The following is a 25,347-nucleotide window of genomic DNA, read 5'->3' as shown; positions in this document are numbered from 1 at the left end:
TTTATGTTCTATAAAGTGCTTTTCACACTCTATGAGGTATTTAGTACATATATTATTACTTTAGTTTCACAGGTGAGAAATGGAAGCCCAGAGGGGAAAAGTAATTTGTCCAAGGTCATACAGCTAATGCCCAGTAGAACTGGGATTTTAACCTAGGCCTTCTGACTGCCAGGTTGATGTGGACTTATTCATTGCTGGGTACAGACATTTGAGTCTTTTTTTCCCAATAGAAAGTTATGTTATTTATCAGAAAACATTGTACTTCCTAACCACTTACACTTAATTCTATTCTTTTCATTGGATGCTGCATCTTCATACATACACAGACACAATAATAGTTCCTGTTCCCATAGACAACTCATGGAAATGATAGAGTTGGGTCAGAATCTCCAATAGTCATCTCAAACTCAATATATTCAAAACAGAGTTTATTATCTTTCTTCCCAAACTCATCCTTCTGAATTTTCTATTCCTATTGACAGCATCAACATCCTTCCAGTCACCCAGAATGAAATCTTGGTGTCATCCTCAACTCCTTTCTCTCACTACAAATCCCAGCAGTTGCCAAATCTTGTCATTTCAATCTCTCCCTGATACACCTCTTTCTCTCCACTCACATGGCCACCAGCATAGTGAAGCCTCAAATTACCTCTTGCCCGAACTATTGCAAAAACTTTGGACTGGTCTCCCTATCTCAAGTCTCTCTTCATTCCAAATCATCTTGTACAAAGCAGCTAAGCATAGGTTTGACCATAGCAAACCAGTTGTACCCCCTCCTCCACTCCCTTATGCAAGAAATTCCAGTGACTCCTTATTATCTCTCACAAGAAATCTAAACTCCTCTGCCTGGCATTTGAAGCTCCTCACAACCTGGTTTCTTCCTATCTTTACAGTCTACTCACACATCACTCCCACCCATGCTCTTTATGGTTCAGTCATATTGTCCTACTTGCTGTTCCTCACACATGACACTCTATCTACCATCTCAGTGGCTGTCTTTCTTGCCAGGAACCCACTCCTTCATCACCTCCACCTCCTGGAATACCTCATTGCTTTCAAGGTTCAGCTCAAGGGCCCCCTGCTTTGGGATCCCTTTCCTGTTCCCCTGAGCCTTCCCTTCCAAGGTCACTTGGAATTTGATTTCTTTATGTCTTATATATACCTATAGATGTACTTGCTGCCTCCCCCATTAGAGTGAAAGCTTCTTGGGGACAAAAACAATTTCATTTTGGTCTTTATATACCCAACACCTAGTACAGTACCTGGCACAAAGTACATGCTTGATAAATGCTTGTTGATTGATTCCAGTTCTGAAGTTCTAAGCTCTAAAGGTCTTTTCCTGCACTAACACTCTATGATTCCATTCAGATCTTCTGACGCATTGGCACCCACCTGCAGTCTCCCTTTTTTGTTGTACCTGTATTACAACTACACCACTCCCCTCAAACCTGTCCTAGTAAGAGTTGATAGCAGTTGTTTCTGGGATGGCCTCCAAAGTTCCCATGGGGACTTCAAAGAAGGGGAGGCTGAAGAGGAGTTAGACTTTCTGAAGCTATGTAACATATGGATGACTCACAGGGGTCAGGAGGTAGTCCATGTTTTGTTCCTTATCCTCACCCCAGCCTAGACACAATGCCCTACAATCTTATGTTCATATCACCCATGTGATTGGCACCCCACAGCTGTCCCTTGGGTGGAGACCACCAACATTGAATCTGCAGGGCTCTCCCAGTTCCCTACCTTCCCTCTTCCATCTCTAGAGACTGTCAGCAATGGTCCACAACAATCAATTGATGGGCACCCCAAAGCTGTCCCTTGGGTGGCGACCACCAACTTCGATTCAGTAGGGAAAAGCTCTGCCAGTTCCCTAACTTCCCCTCCTCCATCTCTAGAAATTGTCAGCAACAGCTGGGTCTGGCACAGCCCCCAGGCATGGCACTAAGCCAAGATGGGCCCACACTGGGGGAGCATCAGCTGGGAGGAAGTCAGGCAGGCAGGCAGAGGCTTTCTGCTAACTGTGAGACTGCTACAGGACTCTGGGAACTGCCATCTCCTTCACCCAGCAGTTCAAGACTTTGGTAACTTTTTAATAGAGAAATCTCCCTCTCCTCTATCATAAGGCTCAGAAAGGACTCTGGGGTGTTAGAACTGTGGGTAGGGTTAGTAGTTTGGAAAGGAAGAGCATTGGGCCTGTCCTCCAATCAGGAGTAGTGGCAGGAGTTTCTTTATCCAGAGATGTTATAAGATCTACACACCTGAACTGAATGGGAAGGGAGTGTTCCCCCAATACCTACTGACTTAGGGTACAGAGGGGTGATAGTAAAGAGTGCTATTGGCTAGTCTAACCCCTAATTCTAGTGGAAACAACAATGGTTCTGCTTATCCTCAGAAGTGACAGTGTAGGGTCACTGAAAGCCCATTGGCTTAAGAGTTTCAAAACTTGCTCCTGGGGACCCTGGGGAAGTCACTCCCCTCTCTAAGACTCAGTTTTCTTAGCTATAAAATGAAGGGATTGGATTAGATCAAGGATCCTTAACTTGGGTTTCATGAACCACAACAGATCTGTGGATAGATTTCAGAGGCTCTGAGCTCCCCCCCTCCCCCGCCATCATTGTATTTCCTTTGTAATCTTTTGTATTATTTAATGTATTCTAAAACATTATTCTGAAAAGCAGTCCATAGGTCTCACCAGACAGCCAATGGGCTGGTCCATGACACAAAAAAGTTAAGAACCCCTAGAGTAGTTGATCTCTAAGGTCCCTTCCAACTTTCACATTCTACTGAATAATGGAAAAAAAGTTCCAGACTTGGAGTCAAGGGATCTGGTTCAAATCCCTCCTTAGACATTTACTAGTTGTATGACCATGGGGAATTCACATAACTTCTATTTCAGTTTCCTCATTTAGAAAATGTAGATGATAGTGCTTGTACTATCTACCAGAGTTGTTTTGAGGAAAACACTTTGTAAACTTTATGCTACAGAAATTTAGCCGATTTTAAAAGTCCTAACTCTATGTATTCTAAAGTTATTTTGGCAAGGAGTATTACTGATTTATGATTTCATTTGTGTAGGGAACTTCTAGTGAGGAAACTCTCTTTACCATTGCAAACCAGCAACTAGTATTAGAGAACTGTAGTCAGAGGATCATAAATTTGGAGCAGGAAGAAACTTTAGGGATCATTTAGTCCAATCCCTTCATTTTACAGAAGAGGAAACTGTGGCCCAGGGAGGTGAAATTACTTGACCAAGGTCATATAGAGAGAAGAGCCAGGATTTAAGCACAGGTCCTCTGACTACAAATCCAGTTTCCTTTTAACTACACCAGGCTTCTGTCACAGCTCTAATCTCCTTTCTCTGTTGTAAGGTCCCTTCTGGTTCTCACATTCTATGTTCTATTTTCTAAGGTCCCCTCCAGCGCTAACATTCTATGATTGTACTCTTTTCTTTCTTAAGCTTTCTAATGCTGTAGGTATTAGGGCCCCGGGCAATGGGACACCCTTCTACTCCATTCTTCTAGTCTCGGCCACACCCTACAAGGCCAGGGTAGGATCAGGCCCCCTGAGGTGGGGTGGAGAGAGGGGAGACAGAAAACATGAATGGATGTAGTACTGGGGGGAGGGGGTCCATGAAGAAGAGATGAAAGAAATGAAGTGGGGTTCTTGGAGTTCTGCTTGGAACAGGGAAAGGGGCGCGGCAGAGGGAGGGAAGGAGGAATGACCAGGGATGCAACCCCTTCCCAACTCCTCCCTGATCTTTCCCCTCTCCCGGCTAGCCCATCACGTCCCACCATCAACTAGGGGAAGACGGAGCAGAGTAGGGCCAGTGAATAATTGAAGAGGGGAGGAGGAAGGAGAAGGAAGGGGAGGCAGAATAATAGAAAGAGGAGGAAGAGGAGGGAGGAGGAGGAGAGCGTTTGAGGAGGAGAGGAGGAGGAGCAGGAGAGCAGGAGGAGGAAGAGGAAGAGGAAGAAGAGAGGAGCCACCAGCAAGAACCTCCTCTCAACCACCACCACCCCCTGCCCCCGCCCCCTCCCCCCACGCTTCCCCCCACGCGGCCGCCCGGAAGTCTCTCCCCGCCTCCTCCTCCGCCAACATGGCCGCGAAGTCGGATGGAGGCGCCGCCGCGGCCGGCCCGGGCCCGGAGGGGGCGGCCGGCGGGGCCCGGGCCGGCTCGGGGCCTCCGGGGGCTCTGGGGACTGGGGCTGGGGCTGGGGCGGGGCTGCTCTTGGTGGGGGGACGGCGGCCCCGCTACAGCCTGTGGGACTGTTGCTGGGCGCTGTGCGCGCTGCTAGTCTTCTTCTCCGACGGGGCCACCGACCTGTGGCTGGCGGCTGACTATTACCTCCAGGGCCGGCACATCTGGTTCGGCCTCACGCTGCTTTTCGCGTTGCTGCCCTCCCTCGTGGTGCAGCTGCTCAGCTTCCGATGGTTCGTCTATGACTACTCGTCCGCCGGAGCTGGGCCAGGTGCAGCCGCGACCGCCTTCAGCACCAAGGACAGCACCAGCGCTAGCGTCAGCGCCAGCGCCGCCTTCAGCACGAAGGACAGCGGTCCCGGCCCGGGTCCTGCCGTGCCCGCCCCTCCCGCTCTATCTGGCGCCCGGCGGCCCCACCGCCGCTGCTGCCGCCTCTGCGTCTGGCTCCTGCAGTCGTTAGTTCACGTCCTGCAGCTCGGTCAGGTCTGGAGGTAGGAAAATAAGAAGGTTTTACGGGATGAGATGGGATAGGATGGGATGGGATGGGATGGAATGGGATGGGATTGGGGGAAGGGAGGGTAAAAGGTCTGGGAGGGGAGGATGGAGACAAGAAAAAATGGTTGGGGGAGGGCGGGGAGGGACTGGACATATTCATCTCCTTCCCCATATTTCCCAGCCCCACCCTGTCCTCTCTCCTCTCCCTCACCTCCCGGGGGTCTCCCCTCTGGCCCTGCCTGCATGGGGCAGTATAAGATGGGGGGCGGGGGTGAGAGAATCACAGAATGTCAAAGCTGGGAGGATCAATTTAGAACCTAGAGGCCATCCAGCCAAGCCCTCTTGTTGAAATTAGGAGGAAATTAAGGCTCAGAAAGGATAAGTGACTTGCCCAAAGTCACAGAGCAAGTCCAACAGAACCAGGGCTAGAATCATGATTCCAAGTAAAAGGCTCTTTCATAGCCTAATTGAATGTCAGAGCTGAAAGAGACTTTTTGCAAAAATAATCTAATCTAACCCCCTCATTTTAAAGAGAGGGAAATTGAGTTTTATAGGGATTAAGTGAATGGTCTAAGGTCACACAAATAATACGTGATGGGACTTGAGCCCAAATCTTCTAATTCTAAGGTCATTGTCTTTTTAACAATATCATGCTGTCTGGAAATTTTTGTCCTTATGATGTGAAGAGAGAAATAGGGGGAGGACTTAGGGATGATGAAAAAGCATTTGGAAGGGGGAAGCTTTGAAAGGGGAGGTGGTGGGAGGCAGCAGAACTTGCCATTTCTTTAGTTCCCTTCATCCCCTCTGCCCCACCCCCCACTTCCTGGTCTGGAGAGCATTGGGAATGAGTCTTAGTTTAAAAGATCTGTAGGTCTACAACCAACAGTCAATAACTTACTAGCACTTATTAATCAATCAACATCTCCATTCTGTTACCTAGGTTTTTCCCTCCCTTTTTCTCCCTATCTTAAATCCCAGGAAAGGGGATCCTAGGAAAGGAAAGTCAGCCCAAGAACTTCTTTCACTGTTTCAGGAAGGCTTTGCAGTCTTTGAGAGTGCTCCAACTATATTCTTTCCCCCTGTGCTGAGCTGCTTTTTCAGGGTTCCCATACCCTGTAGTGCTATATGGAACTATAGAGTCAGAAGACTTTGGTTTGAAAACTGACTTTGCTATTTCCAAACTGTGAGGTCTTTTGCAAATCCCTTCCCCATTCTGTGCCTTACTTTTCCCACATGCAAAGCAAAGAGGCTAAACTAGATTTATCTCTAAGGTCTCTTCCAAATCTAATATTCTAAATTCTAAGGTCCCTTTAGCTCGGGCATTCTGTATTCTGAGTAGCTTTTATTCTGTGATTAGGACTAGATTTGGGGCAATGATCCTTCCACCCCATCTCAATGGGAATTTGGGAACCAGACTTTCCATCTCTCAGAGCCCATAAGAGAAAAAGAAAAAGTTTGGTTTAAATTCCATAGGAGGGGAGACCTTGAAGTTTTTTCACAGATTTGTTCCAGTCCATTCCAACTTATTCTAATTCTCTTCCTTCCCTGTGATTGGGAGCCCTTTGAGCTGAGTTGGATCTAAAAGAATGTTCCCCCAACAAAGGTAATGGGAAACCACATTGAGAGAGAACCTCACTTTAGTAGGATCAAGAGCAGAAAAATCCTGTAAGATATCTTCATTCAAAAGAATGAATCTCTAATGATGAATGTATCTCCCCCAGCCCCTATTTAATCCATGTAGGCCTCTTAGTAGAGTAAGCTCCTCTCTTGTTGGGATGAGTCAGGCAGCCCTAAGTGCCTCTGTATTGACATTGCTTGGGGAAGGGGAAATGTAGACCATTCTACTGAAAGAAGCACTAAATAAGTCAGGAGGCCTGTGTTCTTTATTAGTGCTGTCTCCATTAATAACTATGATTATGGACTAGACCTCTTTCTTTGGCTTAGCTTCCTAATCTGTGAAACAGAGCTAATATTTACTCTTCATACATCAGAGAGCTCTTGTAAAGATAAAATGAGATAATGGATGGGAAAGTGCCTTGAAAAGTATAAAGCACCATACGAAAGCAAAATATTAGTATGTCATTATCACCACCACCACCATCATCATTGCTGTTGTCATCATCATGATCATTCTCTATCTACTTGGCTTGGAAGATAGAGCACTGGACTTTGGGGTCAGGGCTTCTGGTTTTTGTTCCAGTTACCTACTCCTTGTATCATTCTGGTTGTGTAACCATGCCTCTCTAAGCCTCAGTTTTCTCCATCTGTAATAGAGCCAGTCACCAGCAAGATGATGAACTTGCTCTCCCTCATACTGCCCTGGGGAAAATCACTATCCATTCAAAGCATTATTAGTAGTAGTAGTAGTAGTAGTATTATTAGCCTGACACATAAAAATAATCAAGTCTATATCCAGGAACCAATCTACATTTATCTTTCCCTTGACTGAGTGGACAGATGGGGGAGAGATATTTTTAGTTACTGAAATGGTAACTTCCTATTCTTGGTAGCCAAAGCTCAGTTCCTTCTATGATCAGCCTAAGTCCTATATAACTGGCCTTTACTCACTAGCAGCCTCAAACCATACCCCTTCCTCCCCCTTCAGATTCTCCTTACAATGAGCCACCTCTCTGCTTTCTTTGACCAGCCAAGAACCGTCCTCAAAAAGGGGTGGAAATAAATTAACAGTTATTAAGCACCTACTCTACACTAGGCAGTGGGGATACAAAGGGAAAAAATCATCCTCTCCCCTCAATGAACTTACCTTCTACTTGAGGGGGGGGCATACAATACATGTACAGGTGAGAACATGCAATACAAAGTAATTTCAAGAGGGAGAGAACACTAAGAATTGGTGGGATTGGGAAAGATTCTGTAGAAGGTAGCAGCAGCATTGGATGGGACTGGAGATAGCCACTCTGGTGGCAGAACCAGGATGAGTTCCAGAAGAACCAGCAGTAAGGACCAGGCATTTCTTTCTCTGGGCCACAATCTCTTCAATAAAATGAAGAAGTTGTACTGGATCTCTTAGGTCTTTTCAAGATCTGATACTTTATAGCTCATGCTTAGTTCAGACTTCTATGTTCTTCCAGACACATTCTGTGTCCTATCTTCTAAGGACCCTTAAGTTCTTTTTTTTTTTAGTTTTTTTTTAGTGAGGCAATTGGGGTTAAGTGACTTGCCCAGGGTCACACAGCTAGTAAGTGTTAAGTGTCTGAGGCCGGATTTGAGCACAGGTACTCCTGACTCCAGGGCCGGTGCTCTATTCACTGTGCTACCTAGCTGCCCCAAGGACCCTTAAGTTCTAACATGCTAGGATTCAATGACTGATTCTAAGAAAGTAGATGGAAGTCAGGGATTGGGTTGTTTTGGGGGGGAAGGAGTTGAGAGGGAGGTAAGATAGTACAGGCCCTGAATAACATAACCTAGAAGTTCTTGCTCCTGAGTGGGAGCTAGAAGTCAGGAGGCTTGGGTTCTACTCTTAGCATACCACTAATTGGACTTTGGATAAGTTACCTCCCATCTTTGTAAGACTCAATTTCCTTCTCTAAAAATGAGGAGGCTGGACTTCATAAATATAACTTTAGAGCTGGCAAGGATCTTCCAAGCCATCTAGTCCATACTCCTCATTTTTTTTGCGGGGCAATGAGGGTTAAGTGACTTGCCCAGGGTCACACAACTAGTAAGTGTCAAGTGTCTGAGGGCAGATTTGAACTCAGGTCCTCCTGAATCCAAGGCTGGTGCTTTATCCACTGCGCCACCTAGCTGCCCCCATACACCTCATTTTATAGTTAAGGATCCCAAGGGCCTCAGAGATGAAGTGACTTGGTAGAGGTCATACAGGTAGTAAGTAGAAGGATTCAAGCCCTTACCTCTGACTCCAAAGTCAGTATCCTCCAGCAGTCTTTCCCCTGTACCAAGCTGAGGTCTCCTTTCAGTTCTGGAATTCTATGACCAACTTCAGGCAGTGTATACTAGTTCCAGGGTGAGACAACTGAGCAGTCTATCTTCCCCTCCATCCTTACATTCTTCCACCTTACTCCTGATTTCCTTCCCAGTTGGGCAAACCTGAATTCTTTGGGCTATACAAGGCAGTACCAGTCTGTGTATGTAACTAAATGAACAAAAATCCTGAGCAAGTAATTGAATTGCTACTGGAGTGGTGGGGTGAGAGTGGAGTATTTTTATGTGGAATTATACGGACCAAAATGGTTACTTTTCTTACTTTAGTCAAGTCATTTTTACCTCTGAACCTCAGTTCCTTCATCTGTCAAATAGGATCAGAGAATCTGGAGCTGGAAGGCATCATAGAAATAATCTAATTTAACTTTTTTTTCAGATGAGGAAACTGAGATTTAGCAAAGTTAAGTAAGAAGGTTATTCGTGTAGCAATTAGCAGAGATGGAAATGGAAATCATGCTTTCTGACTCTAAACTCTTTGCTCTTTCCATTGCCCCAAACTGACTATACCAAGTACACTAACTGGGTTGTTGCAGAGACAATGCTTTGTAAGCCTATAGAGATGTAAGTTATTATTGTTGCTGTTATCAGGATTTTCTGGCTGGAAAATCCCCCCAAATGACTTGGTCAGGGTTGCTGTGGAGAACTAGGAGGATCTCCTGGCCCATACTTTTTACATAATTAAAAGTCACACTGTCCTACCACTGACTTAGGATGTTAAAATTATGAAACTCGGGGCAGCTAGGTGGTGCAGTGGATAAAGCATAGACCCTGGATTCAGAAGAACCTGAGTTCAAATCCAGCCTCAGACACTTAACACGTACTAGCTGTGTGACTCTGGGCAAGTCACGTAACCCCAACTGCCTCACCAAAAAAAAAAATTATGAAACTTGGGGACAGCTAGGTGGCACAGTGGATAAAGCACCAGCCCTGGATCCAGGAGGACCTGAGTTCAAATGTGGCCTCAGACACTTGACACTTACTAGCTGTGTGACCCTGGACAAGTCACTTAACCCTCATAGCCCCGCAAACAAAAATAAAAATTATGACATTCAAAGCTGGGAAGGAAGGCTCTTGGAGACCATCTGGTATAACCACCTTGTTTTATAGAGGAATAAGCTGAGACCAGGAGAGGAAAAGAGACTTATTTACCAAGGTTACTTTGATAGCAAGTGGCAAAACAATATTTGAACTCACGTCTCCTAACTCCAAAGTCGTCATTCATTGCTGTATGATTTTGGACAATCACCTTCCCCTCACCAGGTTTTGGTTTCCTTGTCTGGATAATGAGGTTGTCAGACTAGATGATCTCTAACTGGAAGACATTTTGTGCCCTTGAGAAACCATTCTCTGGAAATTTCAAAGTATTCTTGAATGAAGGCTACCTCCCTTCCCCAATGGCAGCCTCCCTTCACTCAGGGCTTCCCGGGGTTCCTTCTCTCCCTGGCTGATAGGATAGCATGAGGCTGGAGCTGGAAAGTGGACCCAGGGGTCCATATGCTCAGTCTATGAGTCTCTCTTCTGCCTCCACTCTGGGGAATGTAAAGCCAATTAAGCCTGTAACTCTACACCTGACCTTTAGGACAGAAGGGCTTCTTGCTCAGGATTTATCTTTTGCTAATCTCCAGCTTTCTCCTGAGTGGACTGTTAACCTGATAAGTATAATTTACTAAGCCCATTAGCAAGAAGGGATTTGGTGATAAATTCTATCAAGGACCTCTAGATCCTTGGACTCTTTCTAGTAATTTCTGAGACCTCCCAAGATCATGAGCAGAAATTTTGTTAAAGGAAGAAAGACTGGATTTTGAGCCAGCAAATCTGGATTCACATCCCAGCTCTGCCTCTTTTGTATGTGTGTGTGTGAGGCAACTGGGGTTAAGTGACTTGTCCAGGGTCACACAGCTAGCAAGTGTCAAGTGTCTGAGGCCAGATTTGAACTCAGGTCCTCCTGAACCCAGGGCTAGTGTTTTATCACTGCACCACCTCGCTGCCCCACCAGCTCTGCCTCTTAATATCTTTGGGACCCTAGGAAAGACCCTTTACTTCCCTGGACATCAGTTTTCTCTTCTATAAAAAGGAGAGTGTTAGACTCTAAGGTTTATAATCTCCAAGTTTCCTTGAGCTCCAAATCCCATGGTCCTATAATGCAATGAAAAGAATTCTAGTCAGCTTAGAAGAACTGTATTCTAGTCCCAACTGTGCCATTAACCAGATGAGTGACTGTGGGCAAGTCACACAGCAAGAGGGGAATCTTGGATAGACAGTGGTAGGGTGAAAGAGTGGTAATCTTGATGTCCTTTGTTGTTGAGTTGCTTTTCAGTCATGTCCAACTCTTTGTGACCCCATTTGGGGTTTTCTTGGTAAAGATACTGGAGAAGTTTGCCATTTTCCTTCATTTACAGATAAGGAAACTGAGGCAAACAGGGCTAAGTGACTTGTCCAGGGTCACACAGATAATAAGTGCCTGAGGCCAGATTTGACTTATGAATATGAGTCTTCCTGACTCGAGGCTGGGTGCTGTATCTACTGTGCCACCTAGCCCTTGACCATATTAAGGACAAAATGCTAGTTCCTCAGTGGGGTAGTGGGGGTGGAGAGCCTAAGTACTCAGCTGGACAGCAAGATTGCTAAAGGAAAGAGAATGAAACTAGGGAGTGAGGAATTTCTAATGAGACAGTTTCTTGTCTGGGAAAGAAGCTAAGGTCAATAGATTGGTCAGGCAGATTCTTAGAATCCTGGCACAGTCTTCCTCACCAGTCAGAAGGGACCTAAAAGATCTCTAGTTCAAACTCCCACCCCCTGTAGGGATCCCTTCCCAGCTTCCTCGAGGATCGGCCATCCAGCTTCAGTTTGAACACTGGTGTTCAAACCAAAGCTCATTTCCAATCAAGAGCATTTGGAATTACCACTTACCAAAGCATCCAGGTCTAATACTGGGATCTGCTGGGAGTGTTGGAAAGCTCTTCTTTCTATTGAGCCTCCAGATTCTCACATCCACTCCTCAGGATACCTCCCTCCCTGCTTTGCACTGTGACTCTTCTGGTGGGGGTAGTAAGAAAGCAAAGACTAAGAAAGATGAAGGGAGAAAAAGGGGAAGCAGAAAAGTACAGAGTCTACCTTCAGAGAAAGCTTTGTAATATTTTCTCCACAACTTTGAGAGTCAGGAAGAATAAGCATGATTTATTTCCCTTTTACAATGGAGGAAAATGAGTGCCAGAAATGGATCATAGATTTAAGACTGAATGGGGGTGGGGGCAACTAGGCGGCACAGTGGATAAAGTACTGGCTATGGATTCAGGAGGACCTGAGTTCAAATTTGGCTTCAGACACTTGACATTTACTAGCTGTGTGACCCTGGGGAAGTCACTTAACCCTCATTGCCCCGCAAAAAACCAAAAAAACAAACAAGACTAGATGTGATCTTAAAGATCCCTAGCCTACCCCCTTCATTTTACAGTTGAAGAAACTTGGACCCAGAAAGGGCAAATGATTTGCTTAAGGACACAGCGTTAAGTAACAGAGATAGGGTTTGAATCCAGGTCCCCTAACTCCAAATTCACCAGTCTTTTCATCTTACTTTGATTGGTTGTTGTCCTTCATTCTTGAAGAGTACCAAAATGACATCACTATGTTGGGGTGAAGGTGCAGTATGTCCCATTGTGGCTGATCAGATCAATACAAGTTCAGAAGGCTCTACTATAGGTAAAGCGCAAATAGTCTATGTAATAGTATAATAATAATAATAATAATAATCCTACTATGATGCTTTGACCATGATCACAGAGCTAGTGAGTGGCAGGGCCAGGGCTAGAACCTGAGTCTTCAGACCCCAAGGCCAATTATCTCTATTTAGAAGGAAACTTGAAACCTACAAGGGAAAAGACTCTTGTTGGAAGAGATCTTCACCCCAGGTCCCCTAATCGACCCCCTCATTTTGCATATGGTGAAACTGAGGTTCAAGAGAGGGGGAATGAATTGGCAAAGGACACAGTCAACAGCAGAGCTAGAACCAGAACCTGGGTTTCCTGACTTTCAGCCCAGGGCTATCTGAGGGTTGGGAGTAAGGTAAGTCAGGAGTGGAGTTTGGAGGTTGGGGGATGTCTGGATAAGGCTTAGGGATGTAGCTTTCAAAATATGCTGGGATTGGGGCAGCTAGGTGGCACAGTGGATAAAGCACCGGCCCTGCATTCAAGAGGACCTGAGTTCAAAACCAGCCTCTGACACTTGACACATACTAGCTGTGTGACCCTGGGCAGGTCACTTAACCCCAATTGCCTCACCAAATAAATAGATAGATATAGATATAGATATATAGATATGCTGAGATTTGCTGAGATCATAGAATCAAAGAATGCCAGAGTTGGTAGGGACCTTAGAGACCATGTTGGCCTTCTTGTTTCTCTTTGTATTCCCAGTACACAGCACAACACCTGGTATATAGAAGGTGCTTAACAAATGCTTCTTGATTAGTTCTCTTTCATTTTCTGATAGAGAAATGGTGGCTCAGGTTGGTGAAGTGACTTACAGAGAATCACACATCAATTCACTGACAAATTGGGACTAGGACCCACATCTCTGGAATCCCAGATCAATGATCTTTTCACCACAACATACTAATTTTTTCTGAGCTCCAAAGGGTCAGATTGAAGCATCTAAACATGGGTGGATTCCTTTAAACTTGAACAATTTGAGTTTGTGCACATGATTCTTTCCATATTATTAGACTATAAACTCCGTGAGAGTCAGGTCTTTGTATTCTTAGTGCCAAACACTGGACCTGCATATAGTAAGCACTTAGTAAATGTTTATGAAATTGATTTTATTCCACAAAATATTATTAAGTGCCTGCTGTGTCCAAGTACCATGTTGATTACTTTGGGAAGAGGGGGGTGTGTGATGTTTAAATAAAACCCATAGAGCTGACTTTCTCAAGCTTGGTCTAGTAGAATTGAAGTTAACAGATGGAAATGAAGACCCAGACAGGGAAAGAGACTTGGCTGAGAGTGAGAGTGTGCAGCAAGTCTGGGAGTGAGAATCGTGGTCGTGCAGCTATGGAAGAAACTATGCAATGATAGGCAAGTCACATAATATAAATAAGGCTCAGTTTTCTCATCTGTAAAATGGAAATATCAATTCCTGTGGTATCTTAACTCATAGGGTTTTCATGAGGATCAAATGAGAGGATGTATACAAAGTCTTTTGCAATATAAATACCAGTTTCTATTGTCTCCTTTCTATTCTCACCACCATTTTACAGAAAAGGAAAGTATGGCTCAGATAAGGTTGTGACTTGCCTAATGCCACATAGCTAGTAAAAGAGGAAAGCGACACTCAAACCCAAGTCTTCTGGTGCCAACTACAATGCTTTTATACTACTTCACAGTATAGTGCCTCTCCCAGTTGAAATTCTGGTTTCCCTCCAACACAGAGAACTAAGTTTAGTAACTCATCAGTGAGAGTAATTAGTGAAAATGACAACTTTTCTTTTTTTGTGGGGCAGTGAGGGTTAAGTGACTTGCCTAGGGTCACACAGATAGTAAGGGTCAAGTGTCTGAGGCAGGATTTGAACTCAGGTCCTCCTGAATCCAGGGCTGGTGCTTTATCCACTGTACCACCTAACTACCCCGAGTAATTAGTGAAAATAAGAAGTTACTAGATGCTATACCCAAGTGAGCTCCTCTATGGCCTTACCCTGTTCCCTACACACTACAATTTAAAAAAAAAAGAATTGATTTTAAAAAGTTGATTTGATAACATATTTTATGCTGATTGTCACTGGCACAAAGATTACTAGTTATGGCTCCATTTTCTACCCACCTACCAAGACGGGCATATAGTGAATCAAGAGGTAAGTGATTATAGGCAAGTTATTTGCTGACACCGATGTCTCATTCTACTGACAATATCAGGAATTTGAGCTCCTCCAAGAAAGACTCACCCTAGTGGCCATGTAAGGAGGTAAATGAGGAATCTAGGTTATTAAAGTTGAGGGAGACTGTAGCCTCCTACACCAGGGGCTGGAAGATCCCTCCTTTTGCACAGGCTTTGAGTTGAAGCCTGAGGTCTTCACACAGCAAGAAGAAGTCTTAGAGCCAGCAGCAACAGCTGAGAGGGACACATGTGCCAGAGAGTCTCTTACTCACCCACTTTCAACTCACCCTTACTGACTCTTTTGGACTCAAGAACGGCACTTTTCTAAAGATAGGCAAGGGAATGCTTCTGCGTATGTGTGGGCATGTGTGTGTGCATGGGTGTGTGGGGGGGTGGGTATTGGTGGGAGCAGGAATGGGAAGGTTTGAGGTGAATTCTTGAAGGACAGTCATGATGTGGGGAATGGGCTTATTCTATGGGCTATTTCCCCAGGAAGAGAAGCAGTAGGCTTTAGACACTGACCTTCTGACCCACCCTTCTGGGTACTGGCGTTGCGGCACACTCCAGGAGAAGAGAGGACCAGCCTAACCTTCTTTTTTTTTTGCAGGGCAATTGAGGGTTAAGTGACTTGCCCTGGGTCACACAGCTAGTGTCAAGTGTCTGAGGCTGGATTTGAACTCAGGTCCTTCTGAATTCAGGGCCAGTGCTTTATCCACTGCGACACCTAACTGCTCCTTAACCTTCTTTTTAGAGGTGTTGAGAGAAGGTTTCATAGCCAAGCCTGACCAAGAATCATAAAACCATAGAAGACTAGAATGTGATGCAGTTAGAATGTGATGCAATTAGAGGCAGAGGTGAGAGCAAGCCAGGAGATTTTCCCTAGGCAGAGAGCAGAAGAGGTGGGGCTGCAGGAAACTTAGAACTTAGGTTACAGCTAGAAGGGAACTAATGATCATTTAGTCTAGTCCCTTCATTTTATAGAGCAAAACAAATTGAGACCCAGAGAGCAGAGGTGATTTGCCTAAAGGTCCACAATGATTCAAGCAGCTAGGTGTCAAGGTAGATAGAGTGCCAGGCCTGGAGTTAGGAAGGCACATCTTCCTGAGTTCAAGTCGCCTCAGAAACATACTAACCGTGTGTACTTCTGCAAGTCACTTAACCCTGTTTGCCTCGGTTTCCTCTTCTGTAAAATGAGCTGGAGAAGGAAATGGCAAACCACTCCTGTATCTTTGCCAAGGAAACCCCAAATGGGGTCATGAGGAGTTGGACTGACTGAAAATTACTGAACAACAACAATCTGGATTATCTCCAAGATTCCTTCCAACTCACTCCTACAACCTCTGATCTCTGACCCAGGATCTGAGGGGCAGGTGTTCATTTGACCCATGGTTTTGAATTCTTTACTAACCACAAGACTGGGTCCCACTCCTATCTATTCAATAGGGACAGCCTTCAAAATAGGCTTGTGACAATCATCTCCTTATGTTTTCACAGTTTAGGAGTAGCTAGGGTGTCTTCTGGAGAGAGAATTAAGACCTTCTAGGAGAAGAATTTTTAGCCTGAATCTGTTCAGATGAGTTAGGAAGGGGAAAAAAAACTCATGGAGAAGGACACATGCAGAATCTCCAAGAGACCGACAGATGGAGAAACCAAGGATGTGAGAGACACCCAAACAGACAGAGGGACCCACAGTTGGAAGGGGGTGGAGGGAAGAATAGCTGAGCACAGGCATACAGACTGACCTAACATTAAACGGTGGTAGGAATGTGCGAAGGGGACAAACTCACCCAGGGTCAGACAAACAGTTGAGACAGGATCAGAAAGATAGATAGGGAGGCAGACTGACCCAGGATTGTGGAGTCAGTCTCTCACTGAGACTCCATCTGCTCACTGAGTCCCCCCTTCATTGAGCCCTCTGTACCCTAGCTGAGTCCTGCCCTCTTCTTTCAATGATATTAGAGAGATGCCTGTCATAGGAGGGCATGGGGTAAGATGGAAAGAAGTGCAGCCTTAGACCCAAAGGACCTAGGTTCAAGCCCCTGCTCCAGGGGCCCATGACATTCCTCCTCGTGTCTCTAGAGAAATCAGTATCACCACTAAAATTCACCAAAATTGTCATAGCACTTTTCAGTTTTAAAACATCTTTCTTGGGGCAGCTAGGTGGCGCAGTGGATAGAGCACCGGCCCTGGAGTCAGGAGGACCTGAGTTCAAATCCGGCCTCAGATACTTAACACTTACTAGCTATGTGACCCTGGGCAAGTCACTTAACCCCAATTGCCTCACAAAAAAACAAACAAAAAAACATCTTTCTTCACAGCATCCCCTAGGGACTGGGTAATGCAAGTATTCACATCTCCATTTCATAAAGGATTACTGAGACTCAGAGAGCTTCAGTGACTTGTCCAGGGTCACACAGGTAGTAAATACTGGAGCTGGGCATCAAACATGATCATAAAAATGACCATTTATATAGCACTTATATACCAGGCACAGTGCTAAGTGCTTTACAATCATTACCTCATTTGATCCTCACAACAACCCTACCAGATAGGTGCTGTTATTGTCCTCATTTTATTTTTGAGGAAACTGAGGCAAACAGAGGTTAAATGACTTGCCCAGGGTCTCACAGCTAGTAAGTGTCTGAGGCTAGATTTGAACTTGGGTCTTCCTGACTCCAGGCCCAGTGCTCAATCCACTGCACCAAGTCTGGTGATGCCCCTTCAACTTTTTTTTAGTTTCCAGAACAACTGAAGTCAGCCAAAATACTCCTCACCCAGAGTTCTAGATTCAATCCCAGGGACACTTGCTCTGCTCTGAATTGGGGGAATTCATCCTCTGGCCCAACCCCAAACAAAGCTGTCATGACCATGTCTACGGATGTTTTCTATTATGATTATGTGTTGGAGAAAGTTGCAAACAACTGGAAAGATCGGAGCAGCTAGGTGGCACAGTGGATAGAGCACTGATGCTGGAGTCAGGAGGACCCGAGTTCAAATCCAGCCTCAGACACTTGACCCTTACTGTGTGACCTTGGGCAAGTCACAACCTCAATTGCCTCACTAAAACAAAACAAAAACAAAAAAAACAAGAACTGGAAAATCCTAAAAAGCTTTAGTTTCTCCTTCCTCCCCTGGAGGCCAAGAGGCACCAAAGATTAATAGACCTCTGCCCCCAGGGGAGTAATGTAGGAAGAGGGAAGTTGAGCAGAGCAATATAATGTAATGGTACATATTTGCGAGAGCCCAAACTGAGAATATGGAGGACTGGGTTTTAGTTCCAGTTCTGTTTAGCTTTGGATCTGTAACTCTGGGCCTGTTTCTTCTGTTATAAAAAGGGGGTTATAATCCTTGCCCTGCTTCCCCTTGCAGGCTTAACAGAAGCATTTTGTAAACTAGAAATCCCTGCAGAAATGGAGGTTATTTATAATCCACGGGCTATTTCTGCCCTTAATTCACTGCCTGTGACCTTGGCCAAGACTGGCATCTCTCTGAATCTCAGTCTCCCTGCTTTGTGAAATGGGCACAATAGCACTTGTATTACCTCCCCGCCCCACCCTCAAAAGCTCTACCCCCCAAAAGGTGAACCATTTCTCCTTTCTGAAGGTCCAAGGTGTCCTGGCTCTATTCAGAGTTAGTTACAGAAACCTCAGGCCCTGCATTCCAAGAGGACCCCATGGATGTAGAATGACAGTCAGACAGATGGCACACACCCCCACAAAACCCCACACAGGGAGTGCAGCAAACCCCACACTCTGGGCTCCTCCAGCCTTTCATTTTCTCCGTTGGCAGCCACCTCCATCTCTTCTTGGGTGGGATGAGCTGGTCAGTGCAGGGGTGAGGGGGAGAGGAGAGTCATTTCTCTCTTCCCTTGAAATCATGCAGAGGGGGCTTCTTTCTGTAGAGGGTGGGCTGGTGAAGAAGGGGTCCGGTTGGAAGTTGAGGATAAGTGGTTTAGACCGGGAAGATGAGCAACTATAGCTTGTATCCCCTGCTGGGGGGAGGGGGGGGAGAGAGAGAGAGAGAGAGAGAGAGAGAGAGAGAGAGAGAGAGAGAGAGAGAGAGAGAGAGAGAGAGAATGGGGGAGGAGGGATCTTTTGTTTGTTTTAGCTCTGGTTCAGATCTGTTTTGCTATATACTTGCTGCACGACCTTGGACACTTCTCTGGGCCTCAGTTTCTTCTTCAGCAAAATGGGGATGATAAGACTTGCACTACCCTAGTTCACTGGGGTGTTCTGAAGAGTGGTTTGTAAACCTTAATGTGTTATAGAAAGGGAAGTCATTATTAATATTATTATGATTATTCTGCCGTGTCTAGAACTGTCTTGAAGGAAGACAGGAGGCAGAGCAGGTGGGTGGGGGCAGAGGCTGCTTGTCATGCGGTGATCGATGCTGGTGGGTCTGGGAGCTGGTCCCAGGCCCTCTTTCGATCCTCACCCTGACTGAAGCCAGGCAAACAGATGGCACTCTGGGCCTTCCATTGGGACCCCCTCCCTCCTCCCCAGGCCTTGTTCACAGTAAGACCAGCTGCTCTTCTTCCTGTAGGAGCCTGGAGCTGCAGGGAATAGGGAAGAGGGGAGGGTGACAGAGACCGCCAGACTGGGACAGCTTCTTGTAAATAATGACCGCTTGTCCCAGGGTCCCTGGTGGCAGGCCTGGAAGCCCCCATGGCTGCAGAAGGTGAGGTCTGAGGGACCCTCAGTTGGGGGGTGCAGTGGGGGAGCTGTAGAAGAAGGATGTGGGGGAGGGAGTCTGGGCTCCCTCCAACAGACACTGGGCCAGTCCCAGCTTCCTCAGTAGCTCCTGCTTATACTGCGACTTCTGATCCCCCAACCTGATGCTCTTCTGAGTCAGCATCGGGCTGTGGCCATGGATCCCAGCCAAAGAGTGGAGGCCACTGTGATGGAAAGAGCACTGGGCTTGGCTTCAGGAGAGCTGAACTAGATCTCAGAGGAGGTTGTGACCTCACTGGCCATGGGACCTCGAGCAAAGGAGTTCACTTCTCTGGGCCTCAGTTTCTTGGTCAGTAAAACAGGTTGATAATACTTGCCATACAAAAACCCTCAAAGGATGAGTCCAGAAGAGAGTATGGGCATCTAAGGAAACAGAAGAAGGGGTAAAGGAAGAGAGAGGAATGTGAATGAAAAAAAACTTTGTAGACCATAATGGGCTATAGAAATAGGACTTATTGGGGGCAGCTAGGTGGCACAGTGGATAAAGCACCGGCCCTGGATTCAGGAGGACCTGAGTTCAAATCTGGCCTCAGGCACTTGATACTTGCTAGCTGTGTGACCCTGGGCAAGTCACTTAACCCTCATTGCCCTGCAAAAAAGAAAGAAAGAAAGAAAGAGAAAGAAAGAAATAGGACTTATTACTATGTTTATTCATTTATGTCAATTCTAGTCCAGCTCTTCTAGAAGTTTAAGTCATTAGGCAAGTCATTAGGCCTCAGTTTCCTGACTGAGGGGATTGGACTAGATCATTGGATAGAGGGCAAGTTAGGAAGTCAGGAGTTAGGAGTTAGAAAGACCTGAGTTCAAATCTGGTTTCAAACACTTACTAGCTGTGTGACCCTGGGCAAGTCATTTAACCTTTGTCTTCCTCAGTTGCCTCAATTGTAAAATAGGGATAATAGTAGTACCTACCTTGAAGGGTTGTTGTGAGGATCAAATGGGATATTATTTGTAAAAAGTACCTGGCACATAGTAGTGTTTAATATGGGATTGTTTCCTTCCTTTCTTAACCCAGGGTACTAAGGGGTCTGTGAACTGATTGGGGGGGGGGGTGTCTATGAACGTGGATGGGAAAAAATTAACATCTTTATTTTCATTAACTTTTTTTTTGTGGGGTAATGAGGGTTAAGTGACTTGTCCAGGGTCACACAGCTAGCAAGTGTCAAGTGTCTGAGGCCAGATTTAAACTCAGATCCTCCTGAATCCAGGGCTGGTGCTTTATCTACTGTGCCTCCTAGCTGTCCCCATATTTTCATTAACTTCTAACTGCAGTTTAGCATTTACTTCCATGATGAATGTAGGCAACAGACATTATCCTGAGAAGGAGCTTATAAGCTTCTGAAGACTGCCAAAGGGGTCCATGACACAAAAATGGTTAAGAAACCCTGCACTGGATGAACCTTAGAGTCTTCATGATGTGATAGCAAGAACACTGGATTTAGAGTCAGGGGGCTGGGGTTTGAATCCGAACTCTGATGCTAGCTGTGATGTAAGGCAAGGTTCTTAATCTCTCTGAGACTCAGTTTCCTCTCCAGTAAACCAGGGATTCATCCTTGACTCCCAGGAGTATTGAGAACAGTGTTTTGTAAACCAAAGAGAGTTGTTATTGCTAAGGTCCCCATTTCTCCCTCCAGAGCAGTGTCTACTGGGAGTCATCTCCTCCTCCCTGCCTTTCCACCCGGCTGGGGGGAAATCCGATCTGCCTTAAGCATGGTTGGGGGCTGGTAGCCCTAGGAAGCTCCTTTCCCCTCCTCTCCCTACCCTCATACACACACACCTGCCCACTGTCCCATCTTCCCCAGGTACCTCCGGGCCATGTACCTGGGTCTGCAGAGCCGCTGGCATGGGGAGCAACTGAGGCGCCACTTTTACTGGCGCATGATGTTCGAGAGTGCCGACATCAGTATGCTGCGCCTGCTGGAGGCCTTCCTGAAGAGCGCCCCACAACTTGTGCTACAGCTCAGCATCATGGTCCTCCAGGGACACATCGAGGCCCTGCAGGGTGAGGGCCTAATGCCTCCCTCCCCCCTTCCCCCCATCTTCCTCCTTCACACCCCGACCTGGGCCCCTAAGACCTCCTCTTACTACGGACATCCCCCTGGGGTGTTCCCAGCCCCTCCCTGAGGAGGAGTCTTCTCCCCTCCTCCCCCATTCCCCCACCTCAGTTTTCTACCATCTCTCACCCTGGATTTCCCTCAGCCTCCTGACTCCCCATCCCTCAGCAGAGGGATCCTTCCCATCCCCCTTTCCAAATCCCCTACCACGCCCTCACCTTTCTGACTCCTGACTCCTCTTCCCTCCCAGCCCCTCCTCCAAAGCTCCTTCATTCTCCCCAGTCCTTCTCTGGGGGACCCCTTGGCACGATCCCCTGGCTTGGGAGATTCCTTAGCGTCAAAGGTGACAGTGCTTTGTTGCCAAACAGCCCCGGGTAGGTCAGGGTGCTTAGGCCCTGGCAATCCTCATTCCTCTGAGATCTGGCCACGGGCCTTCTCCCTGCTCCTGGATGTTCACACCTTTGTCTTTTTCTGTCTCATTCTTTTTCTCCCCTGCCCATGCCCTAGGCCTGCCAGGGCTGTCCTTGGGATCAAGACTGTTTGGCTTCTGTCCTAACCCTCCCAAAGCCCTCTGGCCCAGTCAGCAAACTCACCTGGTCGGGTTCAGCTTAAGCGGCCCGGGGCTGGACTGCAACATTTGGCTGGGCTGGTCCCTTCTACCCTCCAGTTCGCTGGATCCTCCAAGCCTCTGTCTACTCCATGTTTCTATTTTCTGCCCAACCTTTGACTGGCTCCTACCCATCTCCCCTTCCCTCTCCTTCACTTTTCTCTCATCTCTCTTTATTCTCTTCTTTTCTTCATTCCCTTACTTTCTCCCTCTCCCTTTCCCGTCTCCCTCTTTTATCCACAGCTGCCAATACCCTCTTGGAGACTCCCATGTGCTTCTAACCTCAGAGATCCTGGTCTACACTCACACCCAGCCCCAATCCTAGTTACCGCAGGCCCTGCCTGCCTCCTGCTGCTCTCTTCCCTCTCAAAAATCCCCCTCCCGTCCCACAGAGGCCCATTCCATCCATCTCTCTGTTCCTCTGTCCTCGAGAATATCTTTGTCTCCACATGAGTTTCCCTACAAGAACTGAACTCAGCTCTCAGGATGTAGGTGTCCTGAGGTAATGTGAGGAGAAGGAGGTAGAGGTAGGAGGTAGGAGTGTTGAAGGGCATGGGTTGGAATCCCAGCTTTACTATTTCCTTCATTTCTCTGGGCCTTAGTTTTCACATCAGTAAAATGAGTAGGTTGGACTAATGACCTCTGAGCTCCCTTTTAGCTCCAAATCTATGGTTCTATGACCTCTTACCCTATCTGCTCTCAGAGACCCTAACCCTGACCCTTATCCCCACCCCAACCCCTACCACCTACCTCTTGTCCTTTTCTCTCCTCTCAGAGACCCTGCCCCTAACACTGAGCCCTCTTACCTACCTCTCACTACCTCCCCTCTCCCTCCCTTTGGAGACCTTGCCTTATCCTTAACCCTGGCTCCCTCCCCCCCTCCCACCTCTGGCCCCTGTCTCCACAGGTCTCTCAGCCTCAGCCTCACTGGTGTCGCTGGCCTGGATAATCGCTTCTTATCAGAAGGTGCTTCGGGACTCAAGAGACGACAAGCGTGCCATGTCTTACAAGGGGGCTATAGTCCAGATCCTCTGGCACCTCTTCACCATAGCCGCTCGAGCCTTGGCCTTCGCACTCTTTGCCAGCGTCTTCCGGCTCTACTTTGGCATCTTTATTGTTGCCCACTGGTGTGTCATGACCTTCTGGGTCATCCAGGGGGAGACAGACTTCTGCATGTCCAAGTGGGAAGAGATCATCTACAACATGGTGGTGGGCATCATCTACATCTTCTGCTGGTTCAATGTTAAGGAGGGACGCAGCCGCTGCCGGATGTCCATCTACTACTGTATTGTCCTGGTGGAGAATGCCGCCCTGACTGGCTTCTGGTACTACAACCACAACTTCCCCACTGACTTCAGCGCCTTAATCATGGTGTGCGTGGTGGCTGCTAGCTATGCCCTGGGCATCTTTTTCATGCTTGTCTATTACTGCCTCCTGCACCCCAATGGGCCCATGTTTGGTCCCCAGGCTCCCGTGGGCATCTTTCCTGAGGCTGTGGGCGCTGGCCCTTCTGGTCCCTCTGCTGATGCAGTTACCAGCCCCCCACGGTCTCTGCCCCGGACTACAGGTGGAGAGCGGGACGGGGTCCCTGGAGACCGTGACAGTGGTACACCGGCTGTGTTCCAGGTCCGGCCCAGCCTCCCTGCCACACCAGTGGCCCGCACCCCCCGGACAGAGGGGCCTGTGATCCGAATAGACCTTCCCCGAAAAAAGTATCCAGCATGGGATGCCCACTTTATAGACCGCCGGCTGCGTAAGACCATTCTGGCACTTGAGTATTCATCCCCAGCTACCCCTCGCTTGCAATACCGAAGCATGGGGGCCTCCCGGGAGCTACTGGAGTATGAGACCACGGTGTAGGCTGCTCTACAACCATCAGGGTTGGGGGATAAGGGGTATGGCGGCTCCACTCCCCTAAACCAGTCAGTGTTGAGCTTAGAGTGGGTAGGTCTCTTGGGTCAAAAGTGGCAGGGAGGGGAACGTGATGACCCCAGCCAATGGAAATCCTCCTTCCCTCTCCTTTGCAATTTTTTGGGTGAGTTCCTTGGCACTGATGCCCTGCCCCCTGCCCTGGCCCTTGTAGCTCCCACATAGTCCATCAAATTCCCTGGGATCCAGGGAATTAACTGGTGCTAAACTTCACCCTCCCCCAGGCCCAGAGTCCTCTCTTCCATATGGCATTTCCTGCCCACCAGCGATGCCATCACCTCTGATGAACAAAGGCAGAGAGGCTGTGGGTTCCATGAGCTGAACTACGACTCTCTGTAGGGTACTGTGGGCACCTAAAGGACTGAGGAAGCATGGTATAGATGAAAGAGGACTGGATTTGAAGCTTGAGAATCCAGGTTCAAATCTTGGCTCTGCTGAGTCATTGGATGAGTCATGTCCCCCCTTTGGGTCCCAGTTTTCTCTGCTGTAAAATGAGAAGGTTTGACCAGATGATCCATAAGATCCTCTCCAGCTGTGATAACCTTGGAGCATCTATGGGACCTGAGATCTGGATATGGTAACATATGGCATCTTGAACTCCCAGATACCACAGGGTGTCTGGGCTGTGCTGAACCCCTGAGGTTGAGGGAGCTGGCCAGGATGAAGGGGCTAGATGTGGAGTTGTTCAAAGGCCAAATTCCTAAGGCCAGGCTCCTATGTATGGAGAAGTTAAGGCTTTGGGATCAAAGGATTTAGAGAAATCATCTAGTCAAGCCCCTCATTTTACAGACAAGGAAAATGAATCCCAGAGAAGGGGATTTGCCCAGGGTCATTCAAGAAGGAAATAGTTCACTTGGAATTTGAATATAGGTCCTCTGGTTCTAGCATCCAATAGGCCCAGCATCTTCTATAATACCTTCCATATGCCAGGGCATAAGGGAGGCTCTAGAATACTGTCTGGGAAATGTCCAGAGTCTACATTATTTTTCTAGACTGCTATTCAGGTTCTAGATTTCTGTTTATAGTAGAGCTCTGGGGACAGTGTGTCTGTGGGACCTGATCATTGCAATTTTCCTTCTAGGATCTGCTGCTGAGGTCTAGACCCTGTCCTTATTGGGAGGTTTTAGGATAAGGAACCCAAATATTAGGAACCTTCTGAGGACTCTCGGGTCTAAGGATCACAAAAGAGTCTAGGTTCCTGATCACTTTGTGACACAAATGCCATCAGAAGGGGAAAATAAGATTTTGAGATGACTGGGTATTTATAAAAGGAATTATCAAGGATATAAATTTCCCAATTGGGAAACTCGAGCTTTGGGGGAATGACAGAAATTTCTGGTTCTCCACCAGGCTCACAGCTGGATCCCCTGCCCTGGGGTGCCTGGGAAATGACCCTTTTGGCTTTGGGACAGTCAGAGCCCAGGGTCCTGTAGATGTCTCTCAAGGCTTTCAGACCAAGGGAGTCAGAGTTGGGACAGCCTCAGGGAACTCCTTGGGAGGGAAAAA

General features: G+C 47.0%; 1 protein-coding gene across 3 annotated transcripts in view; it reads left to right on the top strand.

Annotated features, from left to right (window-relative positions):
* The first annotated feature begins 4,093 nt into the window (after positions 1-4,093).
* Positions 4,094-25,347, top strand: part of XKR7 (XK related 7) — a 35,353-nt gene continuing 14,099 nt past the window's right edge. For 2 of the 3 annotated variants that reach the window (XR_006354747.1, XM_043982673.1), the window contains exons 1-3: positions 4,094-4,686; positions 21,054-21,253; positions 22,820-23,807. Coding sequence is in view for 2 of the 3 variants with exons in the window: in XM_043982673.1 (XP_043838608.1) it covers positions 4,094-4,686; positions 21,054-21,253; positions 22,820-23,772 (1,746 nt within the window). In the remaining variant the exon portion in view is untranslated. The remainder of the gene's footprint in view (positions 4,687-21,053; positions 21,254-22,819; positions 23,808-25,347) is intronic. The other variant, XM_043982674.1, reaches the window with a different exon arrangement.

Source organism: Dromiciops gliroides, chromosome 2, assembly GCF_019393635.1.
Source record: "Dromiciops gliroides isolate mDroGli1 chromosome 2, mDroGli1.pri, whole genome shotgun sequence".
NCBI classification, from domain to species: Eukaryota; Metazoa; Chordata; class Mammalia; order Microbiotheria; family Microbiotheriidae; genus Dromiciops; species Dromiciops gliroides.
The sequence above is the reverse complement of the archived record's forward strand: the minus strand, read 5'-3'. Positions and strand labels throughout refer to the sequence as shown.